Source organism: Psittacula echo (assembly GCF_963264785.1).
Source record: "Psittacula echo genome assembly, chromosome: 1".
Lineage (NCBI taxonomy): Eukaryota > Metazoa > Chordata > Aves > Psittaciformes > Psittacidae > Psittacula > Psittacula echo.
Window position 1 is genome coordinate 142,342,807 of NC_137735.1, and position 13,633 is coordinate 142,356,439.

The 13,633-nt window shown below is 39.3% G+C and overlaps 1 protein-coding gene across 1 annotated transcript; it reads left to right on the top strand.

Annotated features, from left to right (window-relative positions):
- Positions 1-328: 328 nt before the first annotated feature.
- Positions 329-11,916, top strand: CRELD2 (cysteine rich with EGF like domains 2; the record flags this gene model as incomplete). The annotated part of the gene is made up of 10 exons (XM_080638940.1): positions 329-481; positions 1,708-1,790; positions 2,723-2,833; positions 3,363-3,454; positions 4,268-4,444; positions 5,711-5,809; positions 7,402-7,479; positions 8,275-8,370; positions 9,214-9,354; positions 10,867-11,916. The coding sequence occupies 10 exons, from the start codon at positions 329-331 to the stop codon at positions 10,923-10,925; spliced, it is 1,089 nt and encodes a 362-aa protein (XP_080495066.1). The 3' UTR covers positions 10,926-11,916.
- Between the last annotated feature and the right edge of the window lie 1,717 nt (positions 11,917-13,633).

The following is a 13,633-nucleotide window of genomic DNA, read 5'->3' on the forward strand; positions in this document are numbered from 1 at the left end:
CGCGCGAGGCCGGTACGCATCGCTTCCTCAGACAGCTCCCTACCTCGCCCCCCCATAGCGTTCCGAGCACGCGGGGAGCTCCGATTGGTCCGGAGCGTGGCGGGCGCTGATTGGACCACGTTCCTCCGCTCCCCTGCCTCCACCAACGAGCCCCTGCGGCGGGAGCGTGCGTGGAGCTGACGCGGAAATCTGAATGGAGCTAGCCGGCCGGTTGCTACGGGGGCCGGGGCGGAGCGAGTGCTCTGTTCGCCGCCGGCGCTGAGGAGGGCTCGGTGCCGCAGCTGGGGCGGCCCTGCTCCCTCTCCCTGGGGCTCCCAGCACCCTCGACATGAGGCCCGGCCCCGCGGCTCGCCCGGCTCGGGCGCCGTTGGCTGTGGCTCTCTGCACTGCTCTGCTGATGCTGCCGCCCGGCCTGTGCGCCGGGGAGCGGCGGCGCCTGGCGTGCTCCACCTGCAGGGCTATCGTGGACAGGTTCAACCAGGTGGGCGGTGGGGCTGGGGGGCGGCGGGCGGAGACTTCCCTATGAGGAGCCGGCCGCGGGTCCTGCGGGCAGACTGAGGTGCAGCAGCACGGGGCAGTGCCCGGTCTGTGGTGGAGGATGACCGGCCCTGCGGAAGGCCGGCGCGGTGTGGGTCTGCCGCGCCGGAGCTGCTCGGCTCTCTGACCCAAAGCTCCTGCTGCCCCTCGACCGGGCTCCGGCAGCGCTCCCGCGGGTGTTCCGCTACTGGCAGCGTCTGGCCAAGCGGGCACACGGCAACCTCCTGCTCCCGGCTGTGGCTCCCTGCTGCGGCTCCGTGCTGCAAAGGAGTTGTATTCCTTTTGTTCAGCAGGTTGCATAGCTCCTCGAGCTTTGCTACCAAAAATGTTTTGGTGCTTCAGTGCAGAAAGATTTGCTGTACTGGCCATACCACACTTGGCTCCATGAGGAGCCCCTAAATCCCCTAAAATTCTGTCTTTTGCCACTTTCAGCAGTCCTACATCCCGGCACAGTAAATTCAATGCAGACAGCAAGAGGCTGCTTCAGCTTGTGACAGATACTTAGAATCATAGAATGGTTTGGATTGAAAGGGACCTTAAAGATTATATAGTTCCAGCGCCCTGTCACAGGCAGGGACACCTCCCACTAGATCAGGTTGCTCTAAGCCCTGTCCAGCCTGGCCCTGAACACTGCCAGGGATGGGTCATACGCTTTATACGTATATTTGATGTTGCAGATCACTTTAACTATGGAGATTTAGTGCAAAGTATGATTTGATAGGCATTGGCCTAGTGACTTGGAGAAGTTGTGCTGATCATGATTAATTATCCTGTTGTATGGTTCTGTGTTTAACTTACAACATGGTCAAGTTGCTCCAAGTTGCTATATAAACTGAAGTAGAGGCCCTGTTCAGTTGATTAATAAAGTTCCTGAGAACTTAAAGGACAAAGGTATAAACTTTCATACTTGTATGTTTTTGATGTAAGTGAAGACTGTAACAAGGCCTTGTTAACGCATTATAAAAATTGAGTCATGTTATGCTATCACTTACACTTTCTCACATTTCATGTTGTCACTAGCTGTTTCTTTCAAGCAATTTGACCAGCAGCTTCTGAGGTTTCTGCATGGCACTTTTTGCAATTTTCTTACAAGCATTTACTATTGCCCTTAATTTTTGTTAGAAACAAACTCCACGTAACTTGCATTCTTTTGGTGCTGTTTGTTTGTAGGGATTAGCAGATACAGCTAAAAAGAACTTTGGTGGTGGAAACACTGCTTGGGAAGAAAAGACACTGTCAAAGTATGAGTCCAGGTAAGCTGTCTCAGTACTTCCATTTTGGCTGTGTTTCATATCCACTGTGTATAACAAACACTGCAATGGTGTTTGTCTGGAACTTAAAGTTGTACGTTGCAGCTAAAGCTTCACATGTCCGAGCCTTAAGTTCTTACTGATTAAAATGTAACATTGCATTGTAATGTAAAGGTTACAGTAAAAACTGAACCCCTTATTAATGCATTTATTTGCCTAGTTTCAATTAAAAAAAAAAAAAGTTAATGCTGTCATTTATCATGACAGGGTTTTTCCTGTTTACTTATTAAAGTTGTAAAATAAGGATCTTAAATAATGGTCACTAGTCATGGAAGCGTGGAGTACTGCAATACTCTTGTTTTGGAATTAAAGGAGTATTTCCTCCCTAGAGCCGTCACTATTTCAGTGCCAAACACAAAACTAGAATAGGTGCAAATTACTGTTCCCTTTTCATAAATAGGTTTGGTTACTGAGCAAAGTGATTGGATATCTTTCTTCCAAATTTCAAATTCACTTTTTGATCATAATTGAGATGTAAGGGTGGGGTTTCTGAACCTCAGTTACTGTGATCTTTGTGGGCTTGGATCAGATATTAACGATACATGAAATTTAATGTTTAATTTAGGAGAAAAATACTGCACTCAGCATTTTATGGAAAGCTGAAAATCTATCAAACCTATAATCTGCAGGCATAATAAATGCAAGCAAGCCAAAGTGGTTCTTGTGGTCATCCTTGTAGTTTGTAATGTTCATTAGTTCTTTATTCTGATATTTGCTTTGTTTTGGAAGTAATTCAGAACACACTATAAACTGATAAAGTGTTCTAGGCTGAAGTCTAGCTTCTCTACCATATCTTGAGTGGTGTCAAATGTTTAAATTAAACTTATTTAATTTGTGTTTAATTTAAACTTATGATTTTCTTTCTTTGCTTGTAGCGAAATCCGTCTTGTAGAGATCATAGAGAAACTGTGCGACAGTAGTAACTTTGAATGTAACAACATGGTAGAAGAGCATGAAGAACACATAGAAAAATGGTGGTTCAAACTGTAAGTATCCTTTTTTTTTTTTTTTTAATGGAGATATTTTTGTGGATAAATGATCTAAGAAGTTGAACAACTGATGTTAAATCTTGTGCCTGAACCGTAGCAGTACGAGTAATTCTTAATTGTCCTTCAAGAGTTACCATTGCGTTCAGGCTGACTTTTAATAGCGTGTGCTGCTGTACTGTGTTCTTTTTATTTTCAGTTCCAGAAGTGTTGCACCAAAGCAGTCTGGCTTCTCATTCACTGTCTACTTAGTTACCAATGGGGTGTTGAGGCAACCTAACATAGGAAAACTTCAAGGTTTATTACTTCTTTTGTTTTCCTTTGTCATAAAACTGCTTTCATCTCAAGTTGAAAGGCTTCTAGAAATTTGTTCCTGGAATAAGGTTGTCTTTAGAACAGGAAAAAACAAGGTTCCTAATCTGTCACTTGCAATAGGTTTCTATACTGCATTGTTCAGGTTCAGCTCTGTGTGTTGGCTTTTAAATAATCATTATTCTTTTTCTGATAAATAAATGTCTTTCATATACAGAAAGAAGAAGTATCCTGATTTGTTTAAGTGGTTTTGTATAGAAACAATAGAAGTTTGCTGCCCTGATGGAACATATGGACCAGATTGCCTTGGTAATTTTTCTTTTGAAAAATACAGTAGCAGATATGGTTTTTTTATGGGTTTTATCTTTCATGACATGGAAAAGTATATGAAGTAGAATATTCTGTGTGAGACACCAGCTGCTGTGTAGTATGTACCTGCCTGCTGCCTTGTAGTTAGGTAGCTGCATTGTGAGCATCCTGCTTGAAAAAAAGTCTTCTGAGCATAAAGGAACATATAAAACTGTCAAGGGTACTTAAATGCGCAGAATTAATCTTATCTGATGCTCACATCCACACTCCCTGTGGCATTGAGTCTAGTTTTAGGTGGCCTTTTGGAAGCTATGTAGACAGCAGTTCTTGACCAGTTTCAAGGGTAATATAGCCAGAACACAGCTGGGGACTAAATTAAAAAAATCACAACTGAGGCTTAGTTAAAAAGGCAGTAGGAGAAATTGGACAAAAGTAGGTGGGAGACAACTGGATGAAAGTAAGGTCTTCAATGCAAAAGTGATATAAAGGATGTATTTTAGCCCCTGAAGCTTGTATAATTTACAAATCTCTAAAACCTTGCACGTGGTGAGAGGTCAGCTTTGGCCCCTTACGTCGTTAAAAGTTGTGGTGATTCCCAGTAACCTAAATGGTTGCTGGTAGGTTTTTCCAACTGCAGTGTGAGCATTCTCAGAAGTCCAGAATAAATAAAGATACCAACTTTAGCCAGGAAGTTAGGAAAATAGATAGAATCCTAAACCATGGTCTTTACCCAAAATTAAATTTATAACTGAGCTTTCCTGGAGATAGTTTTCCTTTAGCATCTGATTTAAAAGTATTTTTGATCATTTTTAGCTTGTCGTGGTGGATCAGAAAGACCTTGCCATGGGAATGGACACTGTGATGGTGATGGTACCCGAGGTGGAGATGGCACATGTAGCTGTAACAAGGAATATACAGGAGACTTTTGTTTGGACTGTTCTAATGGTTACTACAGTACCTTGAGAAATGAGACACATTCTGTTTGTACAGGTAACAAAGTCTTTGACACGTGCTTAGATTTTTTATCGTCTTCAGTTTTTGTAAAGAAAACTAGAAACAGTTTAAACTGACAAACATGAAAACAAAATAGTTACAGTTTGGTCACTCAGCTTTAACCATAAATGACAAATGATGTATCAGTCAGTTGGGTGGAATTGTAAGGTTCTGCTGGGTCATCCTTTCACACTGCCTTTGATATTTCTTTTTTTTTTTTTTTTCCTGCTTTACAAAGCAGAATTCATCAATGTCATGAGGGAGGTGGGAGGGAAGAGCAAGCTTTGCTGCCCCTCCACACACCCCTCCCCCACACCCCCCCCAGATAGTGTACAAAAATCTTGAGCTGAAATTGCTGCAGAGTGGACTACTTTGAAAGCTAGGTTTTCCTCCTGTCTCAGATAACCTTTACTGGAGTAAATGGGCATGGAAGCAGCTGATCTGTACTGTAGACCACATTGATTCCAGTTAAGTGTGTCTAAGCTTAATGTTGAAACAAAGTCATCTGATTTTACGTCTTGAAGAAGATTTTTTGCAGCAGCTAAACCCTGGCTGTGGGTCTAATAAGATTGTTTTCAACATGAACTATGTTGTTGTTTGTTGGGGGTTTTTTTTGTTTGTTTTTTTTTTTTTAAATCTCACTGTGTAGTAATTCTCTTGTATGATTTGTTTTATTTTACAATATAACATGCATATGTTATATTGTGTTAGATATGCATTCAATATATATAAAATGCATATGCAACTGGATTTAAGTATGCTTCTTTCTGAAGTTCTTCAGACTAGTATCACTTCATAAATTGCTCTCATAGCTAGTTGCAAGTGAAGTAGTCTGAGAATTCATTAGGTGAGAGTGCTGAGTCTTGTGTTTAAAATCTTGTCCCAGTCCCAAGAGGCTGAGCAAAATTTACATTCTTGATCTCCTCTTTCCAAATATTTTTGGAAATTGGACCCTGTCACTTCTAGTCACTAGAATTTCATGGCACTGTTTTAAGTGGTGCATGTGACTGCAATAACTGGATTTAGCTGCATAGGGTTTTTTTTGGTGTTTTTTTGGAGGGATGTTTTGTAGGGTATAGCTGCATTATTGTAAGTAGTATCACCATAAAGTCAAGATTTAATCTTGTGAATGGGAGGGTCAAGCTACAAAAATATCACACCTTCCAGTGAATCCTAAATAAGGTTTTCTTTGAGAATTTGTGTGCCCAGGCTTGCCTTGGAATCTCTCAACAAAGCTCAGATTGTAGTTTTCTTTTATCTCAGCCTGCCACGCTGCCTGTAAAACTTGTACTGGTTCAAGTAACAAGGACTGCCAAGACTGTAAAGAAGGCTGGATTAAAAATGAAGAAGCAGCTTGTGTGGGTGAGTAATGCTTGGTAGGCTTCAAACAGGTCTTGTAGTAATGTTTGCTACTGAAATTAGATGATGTCACATCGAGTTTTATGGAAGTGTTTTGCCAGTTTAGATTTTCTATAAGTTTATAGTCTCTTTCTCCCTAACTTGTCTCATGTTGCAAGAAAGTAGTATTTCCTCGCCATTGATCTCCAGGTGATTATAGTTGTCTTTACCAAACTGTTCACTGTGTATCTTTCTAGTTTAGTGGAGTACAGATAGCAGCAAGTGGGGTGTTCCTTTCAAGACATGGGGTTTGTGTTTATTTGAATGATAAAGAGTGCCCTGCTCTCAGTTTAAACTATTTTGTCAACTACTGCAAGATTCCCGTCAGCTTATCTACATATTTTGTAGTAGTTGTGCAATTGTCTTGACATTACTGTATGTTCTTGAATGCTCAGCCCTAATAGAGTTCAGACATTTCACTAAAAGCCAGGGCATACTATTCCTGTTGTTGCAGAGAAATACTAGAACAACAAGCTCAGTGCTTCCATTAATCTCCTGCCTATTTCTCTTGGTTTATGAGGAGATACATATGAAACACTTAAGGAGAATTCCAAATACTAAAAATACTCATGGTGCAGGAATGCACAAGGGAGAGAGTCACGCAGTCCCTTTAACTGGTTGAATTTGACCCTTAACATGATGTTTGGAAACAGTATCTTAGAAATTATGTGAACACTGCTTCTTTTAAAAAGTGCTAATGAGAACTAGAATTTGAATTGCAGCTTCTGCAGTACCTGCTTAGGTAACTGTTGAATGCTCCAAGAGCATTTTCAAGATGCTCCAGTATTGTCTTTTGTACAGCTGTTCTTTCCAATTTATCATTGCAACTGATAAAGTATAGATTGAGTAATGAGCATGAGTGGTGTCTGCAGCAACATGATGAGATAGCACGGGGACAGAAATAATCTGTTTCTGTGTGAATTTTTTATCTGTGAGTACTGGTGTGCCCTTTCTTTGAAATAACCAGACTAACATGTTTTAACTTCCTAGGTAGAACTGATTTTCAGCTTGACTGGTCCTAACCATAACTTGGCTTTCTCCAATTTGCTTTATGTAAAAAAAAAAAAAAAGCAGTGTATGTGTATGCATATGTGTAACTTAAAAAGTTCCATAGCTTGGCAGTATAGGGGTAGAGAAATCAACAGTATTCCAGAGGAGTAGTCTGTCTGCTTATTTGTTATGCTGCTTGCATAAAAAGCATAAATGCATGCAAAGCACAGACTTGAAAATAGCAAGGATGGCAGGTGTTCTGGAATTCTTATTCAATTTGAGCTCTTGAATTTCTGAATGTTGGTTACTGTCATCACAAACATCTTCTGAGGATCAGTTTTGATTTGTTAATGTTAAGCTGAACAAAACAGTGTATGTCACCATGTTACTTTTATGTCTGACACGTTGCATATCTGATCCTGAACTCATTGTTAACAATACTCTCAACGCGGTTTATAGCTTCTGTGGGCCAGTTCTTACAAGATCTCAAAGCATAGCATTTAAGTATTCATCTAGCTATTTTAGTCATTATTATTTTAGGTAACTTGACTCTTTTTATCTTTTAGATATAGATGAGTGTGCAGCTTCTCCTTGCAAAGATCACCAATATTGTGTGAACACAGACGGATCTTTCTCATGCAAAGGTTTCTTTTTAATCTATTGTTGCACCTTATCATCTTGTAACCTAATGTAAGCCAGACATAATGCTAGAAAGGGCATAGTACCAGCAGGCATTTAATACAATGTCGTTTGGGCCTGACTGGGCATGGGGAGGATGAAGCAAGCAAGAGATTTCTGGTTATTTCTACTCTGGTTTTGTGAGACCCCACCTGGAGTACTGCATCCAGCTCTGGGGCCCCTAAACTAAGAATGACATTGACCTGTTGGATTGAGTCCAGAGGAGGGCTACAAATATGATCGGGGGTCTGGAGCACCTCTTCTTTGAAGGCAGGCTGAGAGAGTTGTGGCTATTCAGCCTGAAGAAAAGTCCCCAGGAAAGCCTTAGAGCAGCCTTCCAGTTCCTAAAGAGGGCCTACCAGGAATCTGGAGAGGTACTTTTTACAAGTGCATGGAGCGATAGGACAAGGGGGAATGGCTTTAAACTGAAAGAGGGCAGATTTAGGTTAGATATTAGAAAAACTTTGCTGTGAGATTGGTGAGACACTGGAACAGGTTGCCCGGAGAAGTTGTGGATTCCCCATCCCTGGCAGTGTTCAAGGGTGGGTGGTGTGACAGGGTGGTGTAATGGCAGGTTGGATGGGCCTTTGAGCAACCTGGTCTAATGGCAAGTGGTTGGAACTAGATAATCTTAAGGCCCTTTCTAATCCTAACCGTTCTGTGATTCTATGACTTCTTGTGTTGGGAAGCTAACTGACTTTAAGGGTGGCACTTTAAAACTCAGATATCTGAATTCTGTGCTTAAAATATTTTATCTTTAGCATGTGATGCCAGCTGCATAGGTTGCACAGGGGAAGGTTCTGACAAGTGTAAGACCTGCACATCTGGGTACACGAAGGAAGATGAAAGATGTACAGGTTGGTGGATTTAGCAGTTCACGGTTAGCTCACTCTTGGTTAGCCACACTGAGGAGCTGTTAACTGCATTTGTGTTTGTCTGCTTCAGTTTTCAAGCCTATCAAAATGAACCCAGTTGTTTTGGTATTAACAATAAAGACTTTCTTTATAACTTCCCTTATATTACTGAGCTAATATGAATGGCAAAGATTAAAGGTGGAATATTCCTAAAAAAGGAACAAAGTATTTTATAGTGGCTAGAGGAAACAAATACATGAGTCTCTTGTCAGTTATCTACCACTCTGTTAGATGTGTGCATCTGTATTCGTTTTGTAACGGAAAAGGAGCAGCACAATGGGGGTTCTGTTGGCTTTCTGTTAATCCATTTATGTCCAAGTTCAAATGATACTAATTCATAGTGCATTATAACATATGAAATGATAGTAAAAAGAGTGAAATTAGAGTTTCTCTGTGCGGAAGAGCAAAAAGCATGCATGATCGTAAGGAGATGTTAGCTGTAGTGACATAGTATTTACATGCTTCCTTCCCTTTAGTTGTACTTTGATGTCATCAATAGGAAATGACTATGGGAAATCTTCAGTAGGTTGAGTGTTGTTGCTTATTTCTTCACATAGGGGCCTGCAAAACATAAAAAGCCCCAGTAATCTTTGGATAAATTTGAAACTCAAGCTAAATAATGAAGAACTATAACAGATTATTTTAACAGAAGTTAAATCTGTTGCAACAGCATTCTGCTCCTCAGTGTTCCTTGTATTTGAACTGAATTTTATGTGATTGAGCCACAAGTAACTTTTATAACAAAATAACAGCAGTGGACTCTTTCTTTCCTTATCCTATCTCTAGATATAGATGAATGTAACCTTCCCGAAAAGGTCTGCGTGAAAGAGAATCAAGATTGTGTTAATACTTCAGGTAGTTACAAGTGTGTATGTTCAGAAGGGTTTGAAGAGAAGGATGGAACATGTCTTCAAGTGGTAAAACCAGGCAAGTGGCTTTTTAATGACAGATTTTTTTAAAATATGCTTTATCAACAACTTGGAGCTGTATTTCTTTCTGAGGGTATAGTCGCTTGTAAACTCTTCTGCATAACTTCTCATCTTCCTACAGCTGTGGTCTCTGTCAGGTGGTTTGTGGTGTAGGCTATATTCTGGCATGCATGTTTTCTTGCTTAAAGACAGTGGATTTTTTTAATATCTTGTTCTTGTGTTGATTTTTTTTTTTTTTTTTTTTTTTGCTTAACTCAAGGTTGTATTTGTGGATCATTTTAAGTGTCTGTCTTCATTACTTAAAGTGAAGTAGGAAATTACTGCTATATAATAGAAAGGAGGTCTTCCTCTTCTCCACTTTTTTCCTTTATTATCAATTACAATGACTTAAGGATTTATCTGGTTGCATGCAAGCTGCTTCAACTAACTGAAATCTCATAAAATTGAATGAGTGAGCTGAATTTGTTTATTTTGTGATCACAAAAGTGCCAGAAGTAATGTGAAGGTGAATATGGAGAAGACATCCATCTTTCGGTAGCAGAGGACTGGTTAACTTGACTTAAACTATACCTTTAGTCAAGAAGTGCAAGTGTGATTTGCACTGTGATGACACATAATGAACAGAATTACGTTCATTAGTGTTTCATTATTCCACCTAGGCTTTTTTGCAATTCCAAAGTGAAATACAGGATTCTTTTGTAATAAAGATTGTAAGAGAGTAGATGAGAGACAATTTTCTAGCTTTCTTTTCTTTCTATTTCTTAGCTTGTTTGTTTGTTTTTGTCTGCCCCACCGTTGACTGTTTTTTCATACTGTACTAAGTTGTAAAGATCTATGTAGTATTGCTACTTGGGGTCATTCAGTTCAGACCTTAAATTCTCAGTACTCACTGTTGTTAGTCCTTTAAAATCAGTTATGTACTCTTCCTGTGCAGATACTTAGGATAGCAGTTACTATGATTTTTAATGTGGCCTGACATTTTGTAAGAACAAATACAGAGTGAAAAGTTGACAAGTTGGTTAGCTCTTTTCTTAGATTAATGCTTTTACCAATATAAAAAAAAAAAAAATTCTCTGCTTCTTTTTTTTTTTTAATGCTGTTTTAACATCTTAACTGAGCAAATTTGCTGTATAGAAAACAATTCTGAGTAATACTTGCTTTTTGTTTACAAATACTGGAATTTCTTCTGACAGGTTATATGGAAAGGAGAAAGTTCGCAGTCAGTTGCTGAAAAAAATAAGGTTAGAATAGAAATAGCTGTGCTGCTTTTTAATTCTACTAACAATATCATATCAGCTTATTTGAAAAGCTTTGTTGCATCTAGAAAAACAGCATGATAAGCTTAGACTAGGAAGATGGTGAAAGTAGCTTTTCTGTATGGCTTTATTGCTTCTTTCATCTTGATAAATATGTTGATTTGGGTTTCTCTTTAAAAAATTCTTAATGTCAAAAACTATATGGTATAATTAATAACACACTTGTATTCTAATTATGATACTTAATTTCACAGGAGACAAAGTAGAAAATGAAACAACTCAGCCTTCACCTATTGGACATGATGACTTATGATCTGCATTCAAAACCAAAAGACATTCCTATCTAAAGTTTTAAATTATTGGACTAAGCCTCTGCAAGCTGACATACTGTGGAAATGGTATTAAATATGCAGGTTGCCATTAAGGTTTTTTTTTAATGGTGATAAATTTCTCTTTAAGCTGCATTTCTTTATTCTTAAATGCCACTTTTTATATAATTCTTCAAGAACAACAGTCTAGGTGGGTTTTAGTATAAAATTTGAATTAACATTGTACCCAGTCATTGTAAACCACTTGCAGGCTTCTCATTCTAGTACCTCCTGAAAACTGTCATTTGGAAGAGCTTAGTTGCACTGTAATTCAAGAAGAATTTAGACTGAAGTTTGGTGTTTCTTGAGAAATATTTCTGTAACTGAAATACAGCTTTTAGAAATTGTCAAAGGGAATCTCTTTGGGCAGGGAAGCACTGTTCCCACAAATCAGAATGCCTAATACTGCATTCAATAAAAGTTTATTTTGTTGGAATGTGCCTTAAACATTTTTCAGACGTGAATACCTTGCTGTGTTGTCAAGTACGTTTTTCATTTAGACAGTGAAAAAAGGAAAACAAAGCAAAACAAAACCCACCCCACCAAAAGAAAAAAAAAACAAAACCAACCAACAAAACAAAACCACCCAAACAAAAACCCCCACAAACACCCAAATCCAGAGCCTTCTAAGCAATTGGTTGTGCTGGAATGTATGGGGGGGACACAAGGTGGGGACCAGCAACAAAATAAACACAAACAAAAACTTAAACAATAGAAACACAACAACAACCCCCAAGCCAATAAAAACGGCACCCGCCAACTGCCCTCTATAGGTAGAATTATGTCAAACAAGTTTCCACATGTAGGTAGACTAGTCTTTCTTCTGTATATTTGCATTAAGTATGTAAGCTAGTTTATACAGTGATGAAAATTAAGTTTGGCTAACACCTCCATGCAGTGGCCCACAGTTATATGACCACTCTCCAGAATTGAAGAATACATGACTTTCACTACAGTCTACTGCTGCATGTAATGCCTTCCAGTCCTTCAGAGCAAGCATTCTACAATCAATTTTATTCTCTTGTGCCATTTCAGAGGGAAAGCTAATATGTTTAGCTTAGATGCAGCCTTTCTACATGCTGTCCCTAAGCTTCAAGGCAAGTATTAGAGTTAAAATAGGTAAGGCAGGACCTTCACAGCCATAAATAAGCTAAGGACCATTCAGGTACAGTATTTGAAGCTGATGGAAGCAAGCAAACAAAGCAAGGAATACATTGTGGTGGTGGTTAAAGGGAGCAAAAAGAGGGATTACAGCTAAAAAGTGCATAGCCTTGCACAGTTCTGTTTAGAAACTACCATCAACTCATACTCAGTGGAACTCTCCAGTATATAGTTTTTCTTGTAGTATAAGGTAGCCTACGTATTATGCATTTGTTTTGGTTTTTGTTTGTTTGTTTTTCTGCATTAAAAAAGGCTGACCAGAAAAAGATGTGTGAATAAGTTAAGCAGGATTCTAACAAGAGAGACTGTGGGTCATCTTATTCTTCCCTTGCCACTGTGGAATTATTCTTTCTGTGCCTTTTGGAAATGCAGCATCTAATTACAGAATTGCTGAGGTAGTATCTTTTCCATAATTTCCTATTATTTTATCTACTGGAACATATTGTCAGGTGCTCATTTGCTAATAATTTGTTTTAATGACTAGCACAATGAATAAGAACTCTCCTATGTGCAGCTGTGATCATGGTGCTTGTGGTAATGCACACACACAAAAGATGGTCCTTTGTGAGATCTTCGCCTTGCAAAAGGTGCAAGAGGAACAGTCATGGAACTGAGATTCGTCACTGACATTTAACAGAAACAATATGCAGGTTTTCAGTTTGCTTTTAAATTGAAAAGAGGCAGTGTCATGTTTTCAAGCGCTGAAGCAAAGAAGGACAGAAACTACCTTTTAAAAAAGCATAACAACAGCTGACATTTTCATATGAAATGCATTTAGGTAAAGGAAATAGCTAATCATAACTCTCAGCAGCAATATAGTTGCTGTAGTTTTAAACAGGTAGTTTCAGTACCAAGATCAACTTTAACTTGTTCTGGGGGAAATTCAGAAGTTTTGCTGTACGAGTGGGTCCCCTCAGTGACTTTGTAAGGTACTGTAAGAAAGTTACTGTTTCATTTATTCATCAAGTAACAGCAAGGTTAGTTGTGGCTGCTCAGCGTTGGCAAGTAGGGTAACAGGTCACTGGGAATGAAGAAAAGGGAATGTGAGAAGACATTAGGTGTATGAAGCAGCCCCCAGAAAGGGGCGATGTGATATCCACCATCAATGGCAGTCTCTCAGAACTCTTTAATATCTTTGTGCAAGAGCCTGCACTGAAGCAGCAGCTTCCCTTTGGTAATAGAGTTAGGAAATAAAGCATTGTGTCTCATCTAGACATCTAAATGCTTATGTTTATAAAGAAATACTTTCACAGATAGTTAGAGACCTTGTGCTATAGTACGCATAAACACTGACCTTTCAAATGAAGTACTTCATAACTTTGTATCTTTTTTATATTATACATTATAATATATGCAGTGATTAAAATAAATTTTCCTACCTGATGTCAACTCTGCAACAAGGAGTTTCATTGCAGCACGAGCTGTAGAAGCTGGATAAACTCTTCCCATGAGCTCACAAGAGAGGAAGATGAGTCATTAAGACACAAGCTGT